This window comes from Symsagittifera roscoffensis, chromosome 7 (assembly GCF_963678635.1).
Source record: "Symsagittifera roscoffensis chromosome 7, txSymRosc1.1, whole genome shotgun sequence".
Lineage (NCBI taxonomy): Eukaryota > Metazoa > Xenacoelomorpha > Acoela > Convolutidae > Symsagittifera > Symsagittifera roscoffensis.
The window spans coordinates 16,956,874-16,975,012 of NC_087068.1; the positions used below are offsets into that span (position 1 = coordinate 16,956,874).

Genomic DNA, 18,139 nt, shown 5'->3' on the forward strand with positions numbered 1-18,139 from the left:
CCGCAGCAAGCGAAAATAGCTAGTTGTTTTGGATTCCGCAACTGTAAGTGGATTCCGCAAAATGTAAGCGGAATCCGCAAATGTAAGCGGATTCCGCAAACTGTACTTGCATATGAACAATTAAAAGCTAGAGCTGGAATTCTTATCTCTAGCAATGCGGAATTTTAAAACAAGGACTTAACCATTGTCAGCTGAATCCACGAACAAGGCTTAAAACATTGGTAACCTAAATCGGTGGATGTCATCTTTTAGTTTTTTTGGAAACAACACCGAATAATTTCAAAATTTGGAGTCATTTGGTTGAGAGTGTATGGAAATACAACACACAGCATATTGCCAAATTAGGTCGGTATTTGGGATGCAATCGATCCCAAATACTGGTCAGTATTTGGGATTGATGGAATCTCAAAAACTGGAATAATATGGAATAAGTATAGAATAAATTCATTATTTGGAGTCATTAGGTTGAGAGTGATTAGAAACCCAACGCATAGAAAATCGTCGAATTAATTCAGAATTTGGGATTTCATCAATCCAAAACACTGGTCAGTAATTGGGATTCCATTAATCCCAAACACTGATCTAATAAATTTCTATTCTAGTGAAATCAAATCATGTATTAAAAGATATAATTTTAAACGCTAATACAAATATACATATATGCAAACAGAATCCGCAAACAAAATGCGGATTTCACTTACAATTTGCGGATTCCACTTACACTTTGCAGATTCCGCTTACAGTTGCGGATTCCGCAACAGCTCAATTTAACTATACACAATGTCTTATTGTTTGTTTGTGGACTCCTCAAACTGTTTTGGATTCCGCAAATATGGTTGCGGATTCCGCAAATTCGTCTATTTTTGGAGCAATTTTGAGCAGAACAGTGTCTTAAGTATTTGTTTGTGAAATCCATAACAGCAAAGAAAATCAAAGAAAAGTAGCAATGATGTGGATTCCGCGACAAATCTGATTTTGGCCTGTTGTGGAATCCGCATACAATGCACAAAATGCAGTTTGGCCTCGTAATATTTCATCCGCTTTATAAACAAATGTTCCAAGCTGGCCGAAGCAGGCTTTCTTTTATAAATGGTACGTTACTAGACGTGCAATTTGTCCTTTTATTATTTTTTGAAATTTTCATATTTTTGTTATAAGCGAACACTGCTACCTAGACTTTTTAAGGCATTCACATTATTCGGGGCTTCAACTTGATGCCAGCAGTCTTGTTGTAATAAAAAACAGATTTTAGAATAAATCTTTGGATTACAAATCAGAAGTTCATTGTATTCAGAAAGATTTCTTGATAAAGTCATGAGGTAGGTGCGAATTGATATATTCAAGTAGAGTAATAATGAGTTAGGGGCGAATTGATGAATTTAAGTAGAGTAATCATGAGGTAGGTGCGAGTTGATGAAAATTACAAACTGAAATGAAAAAAGAACATGTTGATCAGTTCTCTTGATCAGCTTCTTTCAATCACAGCGCATGATTTAAAAGATATAGTTCATAACTTGTTCACGTCCGATCGATTGCAAGAAATCGTTCCAATTATAAGGCAGTATAATGTAGTCCAATTTATACATGACATTGCCTAGAAATGACAATTGCGAGTCGGTCAATTGGTCGTAAAAACGTTGCAACTCCAAAGTCGTTTGGCTCTCAATAATCTCGGGAATATGTGTTTTGTTTTTGAAGAGCATTGGAGCATACTTTCGGTGCACTTGTTTTAGGTGTTGCTCAAAGTTCTCAAACATGATGACGTCTTGAAAGACTTGCGCGCAGACTAGGCATCTATCAGCTACTTGTGATCCCCAATGTAGCCAAACTGTGTAAGTGGACACGTCCTAAAAAGTAAGAAACTACAAAGAGAAAGTAAAATTATTAATTGCTTTCTTCAAAATTTTTCACGTCTTTGGTTCGATTGTTTCTGAAACTATCAAAAAAATTGATCATAAATTTTCAAAATTCTTTCACAAAACTATACAAGACTGCTCGTATCAGGGCGAAGCCCTGAATGTTCCGACTGCCTTTTAGGGTTTAGGGAGCAGCAGTAATAACATAAAAAAACTAAATGAAATAAAATAAAATGAAATTTTTTTTTCTAAAATTTGAAATTTTTAATGAAAATCAACCCCCCACACGCCATATTAAGTACAAAAAGAGAGATTTCGTTCCTTGTAACAACTCAATTGTGGCAAATAAGCTTCGTTCAACCAATTTGGAACGACTTATAAGACGGATTAAATCTCCGCTTACGCGTTATTAGCTCGAATTGTATCGCTCGTTAATTGTCCCAAATTGGTCAAAATGGCAATCTTTAAACCCTCATAACTTTACAAAAAATGATCACAGGTGAGCTATCTTTTCAAATTTAAGCTCAAGACAACAATACCTTTTGAATGATATAAAAAAAACTCCGTCAAAAATGGCTAGTTAAAAAGTCGAAAATTGTCTGAAGAAAAAAAACCCACCCCGAGCACAAATATTCCGTTACTTTCGTATCGAAAGTCGGAACAATAACAAGGTTTTGTTGAATATTGACCCTGCTCGTACAATTTGAACTAAAAATTGGACTTGGATTTTGCAGCTAGATTTTGTTAATTAAGTAAAGAGTAAAGACGGTGAAGGAGCTAGGAAAATAGAAAAACAAACAAGGTTGCTCGTATCAGGGCGAAGCCCTGAAAGTTCCGACTGCCTTTTAACGTTTATGGAGCAGTAATAACATAAACAACATAAAATGACTTTTTTTTGAAATTTGAAAAATTTTCTATAAAAATCATCCCCCCCCCCCCCACACGCCATATAAAATTTTTTAAAAATAGATATCGAGCCTTGCAACAAATCAATTATGGCAAATAAGTTTCTTTCAACCAACTTGGAACAATTTCTAAGACGGATTAAATCTCCGCTTGCGCGTTAATAGCGCGAAATATATTGCGCTTTAATGGTCCCAAATGGCCAAATTGACAACCTTTAAACCCTCATAACTTTATGAAAAATGATCACCGGTGAAATATCTTTTCAAATTTAAGCTCCGGACAACAATAGCTTTCGAATGATATAAAAAAATTCCGACAGAAATGGCTAGTTAAAAAACCGAAATTTGTCTGAAGAAAAGAAAACCCACCCCGAGCACAAATATTCCGTTACTTTCGTATCGAAAACGGAACAACAAGTCTGCTTGTATCAGGTCAAAGCCCTGAATGTTCCGACTGCCCTTAAACCTCTTTGAAACCGTTTCTTCAAATCAATTGAATAAAGTTTGATTCTCGGCGTATAGTAGCGCAATAGTAACACCAAACATTTTCTTTTCAATTTGGAACGATTTATGAGGGGATACGAGCAGTCTTGTTTACTTTATACAGCGAGTATGGAGATGATTTTTAAATCTCGAAAAAAAAATTTTTTTCTTCATTTTTGATCGTAAAAATTCATAATTTTTTTAATGTAAACACTGCTCCATAGATCTTAAAAGCCAGTCGGAAATTCAGCAGTCTTGTTTTTCCTTTGAACTGGGTACTTTTTTTTGGTACCAATAAGAATATTCGAGCCAGCTAGTTTATGAACATTCTTGGTCTTTGATATTGCACAGGCAATAATTGAGGTTTTTTCAAATACAAGAACTGAAATAAATCTATCAGACAAATTTAACAATCTAAACCATTTAAATTATTCAAAGCACGCCATCTCGTCGCCTAAAAAAACGTGAATGAGATTTTTAATCAAAATAAAAGCTGCGAACTCTAATTGAAAGAGATCACTCTGCGAAAAAATCCAACTTATCACATCCATTTAGACTAGGGCCGTTCATTTGATCCCAAATACCCCTTCGTCTTTTTATCTGGTCATCTTCAAATTTAAATTGCTGTCTTTTCACGCGAAACTAAAACATGAACTGCCTTTCCACTAAGTTAGAATGACTAAAGAGCTGCAAAAATGTCAAAGATGGTTAAAATGATTGATTTTTTCGAACCGAATAATACCTTTTTATACCAACTAGTTTTTAAGCAACTTAATACCATATTGAAGCTCTTTGATTGTATAAAATAGTTTATGAGGAACAATTTTTCGATAAAATGATTTTGGGAAAATTGGATCACTAGATTTTTTCCGCCGGGAAATCTCAAAACTTGTTAAAACCATTTCATGTTTTGAATTCAATTTTAAAATAAAAAGTATTTTAATTTTTTTTTGCGCCATTTACATTTTTATGGAAAATAGAGCGTTCTTTTCCTTCCTTTAAGCAAAATTAATTTAAAAAATTAAATTATGAAAACAACACGAGTAATATAAATGTTTTCACTACGCTCATTGACACTTAATAAAAAATCATTAATTAAAAAAATTTATTCATTTTTTTTTCATTTTTTGCTTAAAAATCGATTCGTGCTCTTGGTTAATAATATTGACTAATCTAAGTTAGTAATACTGCTGTAATTGAGATATTAATTGCCTGACACTTGGAATAACAAGTTTAATAAAGCAAATAGGGAGTTAGTGTTTCTAGATAACTATTTCTATGCACTCTTGATTTAATGATTTTATTCAATTTTGTTTATATGAGGATAATTTTTTATTAATAACTAATGCAATCCACTGTTTTTGCAAACCAAATTTACTGATTTTGACAATCATTATACATCGATTAAAACCATTTTTAGTTTATATAAAACTTGATTTAAATGCATCTCGACGTGAAAATTGGCAATGCGCGTTTGGTTTGTCGAGAGGTGGGTATTTTTGAAAACGTAATCTTGAGCCTAAAAAAAATTTAAGACGTTTCCTGAAAAACATCACAACCTATAGAAAAGACCTGAATTACGTTCACTGACTCTTAAAAGTTTAGACAACTTTTTTAGATAGATTTTCCAAGGTCTGCTGAAACACTGGAAAGCAGCTATGTAGAAAAAAAAACGCCACTAACAAAGGTTTGGGAATTTTTCGGGCTTCTTTTGAAATTTCTGGTTATAAACCTGAATGATTTTGTCAAATAGCAGTAAAAACTTTAGTAAAGTTTTGTAAACTTTAGTACCCTAGACGCCAGTGGACAAATTTTAAGGTTCATTTGTCCAAAATTGGTGCGAAAAGATAACATAAGGGCACCGAGGGGGTCTGGGGGTTGCGAGTGGTACATTTTCTGAGGAGTGGTGAGAGGGCGCACTATCATTCCTGAACCCTCGCCGTTGTTGTCAAAAAAAGTCGGAAAAGCTTACCTTGAAGCTGACCTCCGTCGGAACTTCAGAACTAGCAATTTTGCCGTTGTTCACAAGATACATGTGGATTACATAATCGACGAAGTCAGGAAAACTAATGTTTCCGGGACGTGCCGAAGTGAGTGGTTGAGTGTAGAGATTGGACGAGGTCTTGTGACTGCGTTTCACATAAATTGCAATGTTTTCTGCCAAGGGCGTGAAGAGATCGAATTGCTTTTGATCTCTGAATATGTACAGCTTATTCAAGTAGGCTGAAAATCAAGATTTACGTCTGAATTATATATACGTGGAGAGGCATAACTAGTAATTTTTTCGAGAGGGGATGCAACCGGTAATCTGAAAGAAATTAAAAAAAAGTAAATCTGGTAATCTGAAATAAATTTAAAAAAAAGGTGAACCTGGTAATCTTAAATGAATTTTAAAAAAAAGGCATATCTGGTAATCTTAATAGAATTTTTTTTAAAAAGAGAGGCAAATCTGGTAATTTTATATGAATTTTAAAAAAAGAGAGAGACAAATCTGGTAATCTTAAGTGAATGTTTCGAAAAAAAGGCAAAGCAAATGCTGTTTTTAAAGAACTTCTTGAAAATTTTTGAATAAAAAAAAGAGTTGTTTCGGCTCACAGTTCCCACTCCTATTTAGTATGAATTAGAGCCAGATTCGCCCTTATGATATATTTTAGGGTTTGTCTGCCAACACTGGATGGCGTGAAATAAGACCAAAGATGGACCCATTGGTCGGTCACAGAGTCGAATCCCTCAGATAAACAATTCTTCTGACTTATCAGTTTTAAGCAATTTGAAGAAATTGATCTGTTGCGATCCAAGTTGAAGAAAGAGCTCTATATTGTTGACAAAATGACAAGACTTATGCCTGTTTTATATCAACAGCGCTGATTTAAATTATCCCGACAAAAAAAACCGAAAAGGAACATTTGAAACGCATTTTTCTCAAACTGGGCTGCATTTTGACAAAAAACGATTAGAATTGAATTTATTTTATTAGAATTAATGGAGCGCAATTTATGATAAAATCTTACCCTGAAAAGCGTAGTTTTTTTAGCCTCGACTAAAAATTATGATGCGCAAATTATGTAGCCCAAAAAAAGAGAAATTTTTTTGAAAATTAGTATGAATGAAAATATTGTTTGATTATGGAAATTTTCATTATTTCTGCATAAATAACCAAAATTTGATTTGAGCTTATTTTAAACTTTTAATTTAAACCTTTCTATGCTACGACCTTTCTATGTAAGACCTTTCTATGCTATTATACATCAAAAATTTTTATGCTACGATCTTTGTAAGACATTTCTATGCTATTAAACATCCGAATTATTCCATGCTACGATCATTGTAAGACCTTTCTATGTAAGACCTTTCTATGCTATAATACATCCGAATTTTGTATAATAAAATGCATCTAAGCAATATTAGTTCTCATCACTATTTGTCTAGTGTTAGTCCAATAAAAAATGCGAAGACCCATTTAGAGAAGAAACCGTTAGTGAGATTTATAAAAATAGCCAGTTTTGATCGGGATAAACGCGAACATTGAGTTCTTGGATGTAATTGATCTGATCTAACATAATTATTTAAAAACTGATTTGTGATAGCAAAAAGTTGTTTGAAGAGTTTTTGCGCAATCTTTTTTACTGTCCGGTTTTAGCGGGTTTCTTTCTTGCTCGGGTTGGTTTTTTGTTGACCATTTTCAGTTTTTCAATTAGTGTGCTCGAGTTTTTGTTCGGGACCAGTTTCGATTTTTAGCTAGCAATTTTTGACGAAGTTTTTTTCTATATAATTTAAAAAATATTATTGCCGTGAAACCAATTTTAGAAAAAATTTTACGTGTGATTTTTGTTTGTGAAGTTATGATAGTTTGAAAATTGGCAATTTGGCCAATTTGAAATAAAAAACGCGCGATATATATCGTGAAATTAACGCGTAATCGGAGATCTAATCCAGCTTAAAAGTTGTTCCATAATGAATTGAGGCTTCTCCTGCTCTTTTTAGTCTTTTTAGTACGTTGCTATATACAAAAAGTATCACCTAAATTTTAACACAGCGGGTGAAGGTTTGATTTCCACGTTTTGTTTTAAATTTCATCTTTTTTAAATCAAAATGCAATCGAATTATTTAAGGCTTCACCCTGATTCGAGTAGTTTTGTATTTAGATTATATGATTGAAATATCAATATTGCAACATTCTCATTGTATGACAAAACAACTCATCGCTCGTAAATGAAATGGCTGATTGGTTGCCGTTGTGTTTTTCAGAAAAAAGCTAGCTCTTGTTGTAAACCATTCGAAGACCGATGTCTTCGGCATCTTAAAACAAGTTCAGCTTTACTACTGAGAAAAATTCAATTTTATTTGCGCGTTTGTCTGAAAGGCTCATTTTAAACAGAATATTTTTTCAGAACTAAGGCATGCTTGGGTAGGGCATTTTAAAGTAGGTCACTTAGGGGGAGATTGTACGGTTGAGCCTGACTTTTTTTGGTTTTGACTTTGTTTAGACTTTGCGATGAAATGTCCGTGTAATAGCCTTCATGCAAAATTATTCAGCAACCGAATGTTTTCTGTTAAATGCGCCTATTTGTTAATTGAGCTTCTGTTTTCAGTTAACACATTTAAACTTTTTTTGCTCTTATTAATCTTTACCAATCAGATTTGAGCTTCATGATCAAATCTTCAAAATTGCTTAAAAAAAATACTTTTTGGGCCGTATAACAGAAAAGACAACAACAATCATATAAAAAGACCAATTCAAATACCAATTTCAGAACTTGAGCGGTTGGCAGTCTGTAGCCATTACTTAACTAAACGGGTCTTTTTAATTAATCCGCTCAAAATAGAATAACAACGCATCTTTTTCCAGCTGTACGAGTTGCTAGAACTACGCGCTACTGTTTGTTGTCTCTTTTCATATTTTAAGAATTCTAATATTGGGCGAAATAAGAAAAACGACGCGCTAAACGTTCAAAACATCTTAACTCAGTTTAGAAAGGAGGCTGAAATTTTTATATTTTAGGTTAATGATTCTTACCGGAGAGAAGTATGTGCATGGGTTCCCTGATGACCATGAAGGCACTGACAATATAGTTTTTCGGGGGAACTGCATTTGGCTGGTTGAGAAGAGAGAGTAAAAAATTACTGGCACACTTGAAGTTCAAGCAATATGAGTAATATCTGAAACAAATGCACTAAATTACCATGGCTTATTACTAGAACATTTTTAGCGGGCCAAAGGTACCCTTAGAAAAACTTGAGAGTCAGCCAGCCAAAAATCAAGGTCTTAAAATAGAACCAAAGAGGCGACCCTTTGGGTATACAGGTCGTCGAAACCTTGACGGGAACTCACATTCGTCTCTCCCCTAGCCCCACCCTTATCTCCGCTACTGGTTCTGACTACATTTATTGACAAACTTAATAAAGTTTTTTTTTCGTTTTACTTATTTCGAAATACTGCCATTTTTTGTGCGTGGAGCGATGAAAAAACTATGCAAATCGTAAAACGTTATTGATTTAGGCACAACCAACGACACTTGTTTTTGAAAAAAAATTTGCTTTCGAAAATTAACTGAATGCAAAATCGTTTGAAAGCCGCTTCAATTGTATGTGTATTGTACTTTCCTCAAAAATTGGACTAATTCTGTGTAAATATATGTGAAATCTGTAACTTTGAATTCAAAAAAGTGTGTGCGGGGATTTTAAAAAAGAACAAGACCGCTCACATCAAGACAGAGACCTGAATGTTCCGTTCCGGCCGCCATTAACTGGTCTCGAATAGTTTTTGCCTAATCGAAATATTGACAAACTATAAATTATAGGCTGATAAAATATTGTATGGAATTAAAAAGACCAACGAGGTAGCCGCAATTTAATTTGGAACGATTTTGGAGTGTGGGATAATTTGCCATGCATAAATAAGGCGCCTTAAAGTTTCAGCATCAAAGTATAAAACAAGCAGTTTCGTTAGACTCGTTTCTCAGACACAGTAAAAATTAAGGTGACGCTTTTGTGAACACAAAAATTAAGGATCGAAAGATTTTTTTTTTAAAAATTGGGTTGAGTTAATACCCAATACCTAAGCATATATGTTCCTCACTTGCTCTGAAAGTCGGAACAAAAACTAAAAAATTTTTAATCGGTTTTTCCAACGCTGAGTAATTTCATTCAAAAATTTCTTATGATTCTCGAGTCATGGTAGAAAAAGGTTTGATATGATCTAACTTTCAAAAATGGGAACAAAAATCGATTCTTCCCCTTTTTGATTGTTAAGTGCGATTTGTTCCAACATTCGATAAAAATGGCGCCTTTTTCGGCGCCTTTTTCGAGCGTTAGAAAACTATATCAGCTTCAACTTAACTTTCGTGAAGACAAGGAATTTAAAATATTTGGGATAATTAATTTGTGCGGTAATTCCAATTTTCTAATAATGCGCAGCGTATGCGGCCAAATTACACTGTTCATAAATATTTTCTTAATGAATTGATATTAATTGATTCCACCAAGAGTTAGCTTATCAAAAACGCTGGCATTTTTGGCATTTTTTCAATCGAACCTGAGATTTTTTGTTAGCAGATTGGTTATAAATGCTAATCTTTTATGTAGTTATGATTTGAGTAACGTACGTATTTTCTTTCCGATAGTAGACGCCATGTCTCCTCTTTCTTGCTTCCGGTGCAATTTTCTCAACTGCATTTGTGAATTCTTTATCGTCCAACGTGGCGTTTGTCTGGCCCAAGTTTTCTCTGAAGTATTGAGTCAATTTGCAGTTATATAGAACCAGTTTTGCCAGCTCTGAGGTGGTTTTGAGCTTGATGATATCCAGAGACTTGGTTGCTGTTGACCGGTCAATTGATATTTTGAGATCTACTTGGCGTTACTCCTAATATTGTTCTGGAATTTATCAAATTGTGTTAATCAAGCTTGAAATCATTCATGTTAAATCCTCTTTTTGCTTAAAATGTTTTGCGTAAAATCGATGACTTGTACAGAAATTTTTGTAGGAGGAGGGGCGTTTTTTAGAAACTTTCCGTTTTTTGTCGACTTTAATTTATGACAACATAATTGATTTTTCAATTCAAGTTTTACGCAAAAATTGCCAAACGTTTAAAAAAACTGATACGAACAGGTCAAAAATTGCCTTTTTGGAAACTTCTTTTTTGATTTTTACCAAAGATTGCAACTTTTTAGCGCGAGCTGCCCCTCTAAAATAGTGCGCATGATAGAATATATGCCTCAAAAAAAATTCAGGATCTGTCAAGCAAAAGGCCGCTGAAAAGTAGCTGAAAAAGAACTTTTGGAAAACCGTTTGGTATGCAGGAAATGAGCTAATACCTTTCAAATAACAAAAACAGTTTTAAATTAGATTTATCGAAAAACGTTAAGTAGATCTCCAGGTTCAAACCAGGATGCATACGAGCATGTTGATAAACCTATAGAAACAATTTTAAACAATTTACAGAACATTTTTTTTCCAATAAATTGAAGAATTTTCATTTCAAACTTTGCTATTGTTTCCTCGGTAACAGCCTGAGTTCAAACAACTCTACGGAATTATTCATCAATTTTTGTCTGATTCAAGACATTTTACGGAGCCAGTTCGCAAACAGTGAATTTCTATCTTTTGAAAACGCCAAGATGAATCTGAAATCTCACAAAAGAAACTGTAAATCTCACAAAATTTTCTTTTTAAGTGTTAAAATAGTGTGCATGATAGAATATATGCCTAAAAAAAACTCAGGATCTGTCAAGCAAAAGGCCGCTAAAAAGTAGATGAAAAAAGAACTTTTGGAAAACCGTTTGACATGCATATCGGCATATCGACATGCCGGTCAACGAGCATGTTGATAAACCTATAGAAACAATTTTAAACAATTTACAGAACATTTTTTTTCCAATAATTTGAAGAATTTTCATTTCAAACTTTGCCATTGTTTCCTCGGTAACAGCCTGAGTTCAAACAACTCTACGGAATTATTCATCAATTTTTGTCAAATTCAAGACATTTTACGGATCCAGTTCGCAAACAGTGAATTTCTATCTTTTGAAACGCCAAGATGAATCTGAAATCTCACAAAAGAAACTGTAAATCTCACAAAATTTTCTTTTTAAGTGTTAAAATAGTGTGCATGATAGAATATATGCCTAAAAAAAACTCAGGATCTGTCAAGCAAAAGGCCGCTAAAAAGTAGATGAAAAAAGAACTTTTGGAAAACCGTTTGACATGCATATCTGCATATCGACATGCCGGTCAACGAGCATGTTGATAAACCTATAGAAACAATTTTAAACAATTTACAAAACATTTTTTTTCCAGTAATTTGAAGAATTTTCATTTCAAACCTTGCTATTGTTTCCTCGGTAACAGCCTGAGTTCAAACAACTCTACGGAATTATTCATCAATTTTTGTCTGATTCAAAACATTTTACGGAGCCAGTTCGCAAACAGTGAATTTCTATCTTTTGAAAACGCCAAGATGAATCTGTAATCTCACAAAAGAAACTGTAAATCTCACAAAATTTTCTTTTTGAGTGTTAGGAAGTAATAATTTTAAAAACATCTCCTCAAAAACCAACAAAAAGATAAGAGTGTGTATCAAAAATGTTGCGCAGGACGAAGAATGTTTATTGCGTTTCGTTCAATTGAGGATCCTGTTGGAAACAAATTAAGGAAATTTTGGTATCAAGTGTTTCAACTTCTTGGGTAGGAATCATTTCTGATATCAAGACTCCATTTTCTGTTGACGAAGGAGTTCGGTCCAAAATTTTTTTGGGTTTCTTTTTCTCTAGCCTTGTAACTAAACACTAATTTAACAAAAGTAAAACGATGTGACCAATTGGAGGCAATCTAAGACCACAGCATTAGAAACTGTATTCGTTTATGATAATTAGAACCAGAAAAAATTATTAAACGGCGCAAACTGTGTGTCTGGAAACATTGGTTGTTAGCTTTCTAAAAACTACAGTCAAAAATGCTTTCAAGAATTGTTATAACTCTGAATTAGTTCTTTTCCAACAATGCTTAAAAACGTAGAGCATTTTCAAATCCTCTTTGGAAGCTCATCATGCGACCAGATAAAAGTTCTGTCATACTTTATTTGCCTCATGTGAAATTGTTTTGTCGGAAGCTCATTTATTTTGGACACCAATTATTTGATACTACCCATATTTAACTTTTGTCTTGCTTTTCCTAATAGATTGTAAATTTTTTGATACATTTTTTGTCTCAGTGATTTCGTTTTTAAGGCTGTTTTTATGTTTCATGTCGACTCGTTATTCTGTCTTTTTGGGACTACTTCTGAAAGGTACTGGTTAGGTTAGCTTTGATTTTTTCATGAAGTTTAGCAAAATTTTCGTTTTGTATAAATCAATTTTGTTTTTCGATGTAACTAATTTTTTTTCTCAGTAGATTTATTCGACGTTTCTAAGAAGCTTACATTTTATATCTTAGAACAAAAACCAAGTTCTGGTTTTTTGATATAACATCTCTCACCATTCTTCAATGACTCTTCTTTTTCATACATCTGGCACTAGAAATCAATATTAAAATTTGACAGACACTTGAAAATTGCAAATAGTTTTTCAATTTTAGAGTGACAAATTACAACTAAAAACAAGGATAGCCGGTTACTGTGCAAGTACCACAGAATGTTCCTACTATTGCCTTAAAAAATACGATTTTTTTAAAATTAAGGTGGTGTTTTCTGTGTGGTGTGATAAAAAACCTCAAGATCAACAAAGAAAAAAGGCAGAAGCGACAGTCCTAGTTAATCAAGCAATTTTAAGCAGTTTTTGTAGAAAAATGGCAAGAAAAACGAAAAAAAAATTGTACAAATAGTTCAGTTTTCTCCAAGTTATTTTTGAACATTTTTTTGAACTTTGAAGTTTTGATTCGCAGAATGGCGATAACAAACTCCAAAAACTAAGTTACTCCAATAAAACTAAGTTTTCACGGCGTATTATAAGCTTAAATAAGCTATTATAAACCTGCAAGCCCACGTTTTTAGCTTGAAATTAAACTGATTTTCTCAACACTGCAAAACTTTTTCAAAATTTTAAAATGTCGTTCGAATCTCAATTAGAAGGGTTTTTTATGATATATCTCTTGGCCCATTCCAATGATAAGTTGTGGTAACTGATTTTGCCTTGAAAAACAACTAAAACGCAAGAATACTAAGTTCCTCCTCATTTTGAAAATGGTCGGAAAAAAACATGAAAACAAACATAAACAGGTATCTATATTGAAACCTTTGTTTAAATTTTTGAATGAAAAATATAACTTATTTTCAATCGTATCACAAATAAAAGATTTTCATTATGGTAATAAACTCAAACCAATCAGACGTTGATTTATGGTACTCAATTTTGCGAGGAAAAAAACTAATTTTTTTAACAATAAAAACTGTAATAAATTCAAACACAACGTTACAAAATACATCCATCTGTTTTTTTAATTTGTTAATTAAACAAATTTGTTCTATAACAAAGGTTTCGGAAATTTTCTGTTAAATAGTTTGCCCTGAATTTCGGCTAGACCGTGATATTTAATTTTAGCCGATTGATTAAATTCAACATTTAGCAAAGTTTACAAAGGTCAGAGTGAAAAAATTTTTACAATAAGCCTTTGAAAATGTTTATTGTTGGGTCTTAGAGATTCAGAATTTTTTGCTGCAAGTGCAAAAAAATCTACCAAATATAAAAATAAGTTGCTGTGGCTGATGAAAAAAAAATAATCAAAATGGAAGCCGTGATCGGCGCAATTTTCCAAGGTAAAATGGTCGATAGCCTCAATTTTGTGGGAGCTTCGAAAAGTATGTCTCTATATGCGACTAACAACTTGAATAGAACTAACCAGTTTTTGGTAGTTGTTTTCTGTGGTTGTCGAGAGATAACACAAAAATAACATGCATGAAAATGCATATCCAAGAAAGAAGCCAAGTTTACAGTTTCTGCTTCCAGCCATTTTTCCGTGCTAATTATAATTACCTTTACTTTGAATTAATTATTTAATTTCAGCTATAACTTTTATGTTTTTCTCTGCGCCTAAATGCTGTAACTAAGCACGAAAGCGATCATAATACATGACGTATATATAAGAAAACCACAAAAATATTGTTATGAAAAATGGTTGTTTTAGAACGCTTTTTATATTCACTTTAAACTTGCATTTTGAACTTTAAATATAGCATAATCCAAACGAGCTTAAACTTGCAATAAAAATTACATTTTTTGAAAACTATTTAGTTAATTTTAGCTACAACTTTTTTTTCTCTGCGCTTAAATGCTCTAACTAAGCACGAAAGCGATCGTAATAAATGACGTATATAAAACAAAGGGCACAAAATATTGTAAAGAAAATTGGCAGTGTTAGAACGCGTTTTATATTTAGTTTAAAGTTGCATTTTGAACTTGAAGCATATCATAATCAAAACGAGCTTACTTTCAGTTCGTTGCGTTAATTCAATTGTTTTAAATTCAAATCTATCGCCCGCACCACAGTTGTTTTTTATTAAAAATTAATTATACTACAGTGGAGTTGTATGTGTTGAAACAACTGCGTATTCATACTCGTCAGTAAGCAGACAAATGCAACATTACCCAATCAAAATCGAGATAAGAAAGCAAATTTACTGTAGTTGCTACTGTATTTGATACAAATAATTTTTAATGATCCATTTCTTCCTTGTCTCAATTCTGATTGGTTAATATAATGTTTGTCTGCTTACTGACGAGTATGAATACGTGGTTGTCTAAGTACTGCAAGGTGATCGACCAAACTGTTGTCTATATAATTGATTATCATGGCAAAATTAGAGATTGTATTGGATTTTTCTGCGGGATTGCATTACTTATATGCTGTTAGTTACTCAAATTAACGTTTCAATTCAATTGTATTTATTAATACGGTTAGTTTTGAACGAACGTACGTACATTTGGGGGAGGGGAATTTTATGGTTGATCTCAATAAAGAATAGGACTGCTCGAATCAGGGCGAAGTTGTGAATGTTCCGACTGCGATTTGAATTATATGGAGTAATTTATAATACATTAATTGATGAAATTGTCAAAAAAATTTCAGTTATTTTCCACCCCATACGCAATGTAAAGTACGTACAAAGTGAAAACCGCAAAAGTAATAACCTGTATTGAACCTGAAAATGAAATGAAAAAAATTGATTGCTAAAATCCATAAGCTGAAAAACGTTTATATATTGTCTTGTTATCTTATGCAGTTTCGGATCTAGCATCTTTTTCGTCTTCTTGTCTGTTTCAGTGACGCGAGTTTCTACGTATTTTTCCGGGGGGTGGCAGAATTAGAAAAAAAGAATTGTTAAAATTGAATGCAATATCGAGCAAAAATTAGTCTAGTTTATACAATATTGAGTTAGCAATGTTTGGCGCAAAATCTGCCTATGTGACACTGAACGTTCATTTTCACTTCTTTATGAATGTAAAAAAAAATAAACTCGTTAAGCGATTTTCCTTCATATCAGATCGAAGCTAGTTTTTCAACAGTTCATACTGGAGAAGAAGCGTTCGGCAGTGCAAACTATTACTGGAAGGCTAATCCAATTCGGAGTAGTACGTACACGACTGGCATTGTCAATTTGTGACAATTTTCAAGGCATCGCTGAATACTGCTGGCATTGTGCTATAGAGGGCAAGCGCCACATATTCCTTAAGATGTGGAACTCGCTCCTAAAATCGGCATCCAGCTACAAAAATTGAAAGAAAAAAACCAAAAATTGGACCTTTTGGTGGCAATGGGGTCGAATCCAAAAAAATGGCGTCCAAATCAATCCCCCCTTTAATCTACTTCTAACAGTGGCCACAAAGTTTGACAGTTTTTAAAAAATCGGAAAAGCTAAATAAAATTCTCTACCTGAAAATTTTAGGAAGGATGAACTTAACTTGATTCTGAAAAGGTACTATAAACGAGCTTCTTAAAGGCCAGGTAATTGTTCCGACTTTTCTAACAAAAGTAACGGAATATTTGAGCTGGGTTAGATTTTTTTCAGACAAAATCTCGACTTTTTGACCAGCCTTTTTAGACGGATGTTTTTTATCATTCAAAAAGTTTTGTTGTCCTGAGCCTAAATTTCACCTGGTATAATTTTTCGTGAAGTTATGGGGGTTTAAAGATTGCCGTTTTGGCCAATTTGGGACAAATAACGCGCGATATATTTCGCGCTAGAAACGCGCAAGCGGAGATTTAATCCGTCTTAGAAATCGTTCCAAATTAAGTCAAGTTAGTGGGAGCAAAATCTATCAATTTGTACTTTATATGGCGCGTGGGGAGATGATTTTCACAAAAAATCTCAACTTAAAAAATTAGTTATTTTTTTACATTTAACTTTTTCATGTTATTACTGCTCTATATGATCTTGAAAAGTAGTCATAACATTCAGGGCTTTGCCCTGATACGAGCAGTCTTGTTCAACTTTGGTCCAGATCAAAGAATGGTAGGGCGGAACTTGACTTGATCTATTGGGAGCAGAGGTTGTTATATTGACCCAGTATGAATTACAACAAAGACTATGATCATATTTAGCTCAGGATTCGAGCGAACATTTGTTTCACAAATGAATGACGTTGACGATAGTGTATTTGGGCTGGTAGAATGCTTTTAAATAGGTAGGGAATCTTCTGCACCAAAATTGGACAATACGCGACTTTTTATGATATTATTTGAATTGGTCATCAGCGAAGTGAAGGTTGTAGTGACAATTTGGTGCATCCAGTTGTTGCATCTGTTGTCAAACAAATGATTTTTGTTAGTGCTCATTTTTTTGCTTTTTTCATGTCTTTGTAGTAGTTAGAACATAGCTGAAAGATGCCCGAGGGAAAAAGAGCCCGGCCTGAGTGCACGAAATGCCCAAGTGCGGCTCTTTTGCCCGAGGCAATCTTCAACTATGTTCTAACTGTTGAAGAGTATGTTTTTGCTCTTTCTGCGTGAAAGATGCCTGAAAATTTTGAAAGACCCCGGAAAAGTGCGCGAAACTATGCAAATGATTTTGTTTTTCATTCATGCGTTCTAATATTTCATTTTTCATTCATGTCTTGTGAAAGAACATGTGTGAAAAAGCAAAAACATACTCTTCAAAAATTGAGGCTAGCTTTCTAGACTCAAACGTATAACTAACAATTTAAATTTTCATTGTCAACAAAAAAATGATGGGCCGAAATTTCTCAACAGACTCGGATCATTTCAAAAAACTGTTCCGAATTCGGAAAAAGCAGAGTATTCAGGTTCATGTTTTTCAGACTGATTTCAAACTCCTTCTAGACCTGTTTCGACTTTTCATTTCGACTCCATTTAGACTTAGCACAAAAAAAATTCAGTTTACACAAAAAAAATTACGTTGATGTTTGAGAAAGCTTGCCGTATTCTACAAAATCAAGTATTGAAATCACTGAAATATATAATCAGGTTGCTAAAACTATCTATTTTTGTTTTATTGATCCAATCCGTTCGGTACACTGATGCGTCGGTTTAGTCTCCTACTGCAAATAGTATCATTACCTGGTAGTTTACATTGCGTGATGGAGGAACATCAATTGGAAAAAAGTGAAAATCAACTTTTTCTTTACTAAAATTTGTTTGTACTTTTTTAGGGGCAGCCGCAACATGTTGGCCATTTTTTTAAAAATAAAAGCAGTCTGATAAACACAAAGTTTTCTTTTTTAAATTACTTTACGGTTCCGACTACCTTGATTTGGTGGCCAGTATTTGGCTTCTTTCTGGTCGCATTATGCCTCAAGTAAAGTTGCTAAGAGACACAGGGGCTGGTTCATATATCTTGTCTGGTTTTTATAGTAGCTCAAGTTAGTGCTAAAACCTCGCCTTACATTTATCAGAGTTTGCCGTCTGATAGTTAAATAAAAAGCTATAAAAACCCAAGAAAAAAAGAATGA

At 33.4% G+C, this 18,139-nt stretch overlaps 1 protein-coding gene across 4 annotated transcripts; it reads right to left on the minus strand.

Annotated features, from left to right (window-relative positions):
- Nucleotides 1-1,255: 1,255 nt before the first annotated feature.
- On the minus strand, nt 1,256-14,423 carry LOC134851593 (uncharacterized). Of its 4 annotated transcripts, none has more exons than XM_063867738.1 (6): nt 14,076-14,423; nt 10,641-10,656; nt 9,850-10,060; nt 8,262-8,404; nt 5,217-5,467; nt 1,256-1,847 (listed from the first exon to the last, which is right to left on the minus strand). In XM_063867738.1, the coding sequence occupies exons 1-6, from the start codon at nt 14,184-14,186 to the stop codon at nt 1,494-1,496; spliced, it is 1,086 nt and encodes a 361-aa protein (XP_063723808.1). In that variant the 5' UTR covers nt 14,187-14,423; the 3' UTR covers nt 1,256-1,493. The 4 variants fall into 4 exon arrangements, with proteins under 4 accessions (XP_063723808.1, XP_063723806.1, XP_063723805.1 ...); XM_063867736.1 differs by having other exon boundaries at nt 1,257-1,847; nt 9,850-10,072; nt 10,629-10,656; XM_063867735.1 differs by having other exon boundaries at nt 1,257-1,847; nt 9,850-10,090; nt 10,629-10,656.
- Between the last annotated feature and the right edge of the window lie 3,716 nt (nt 14,424-18,139).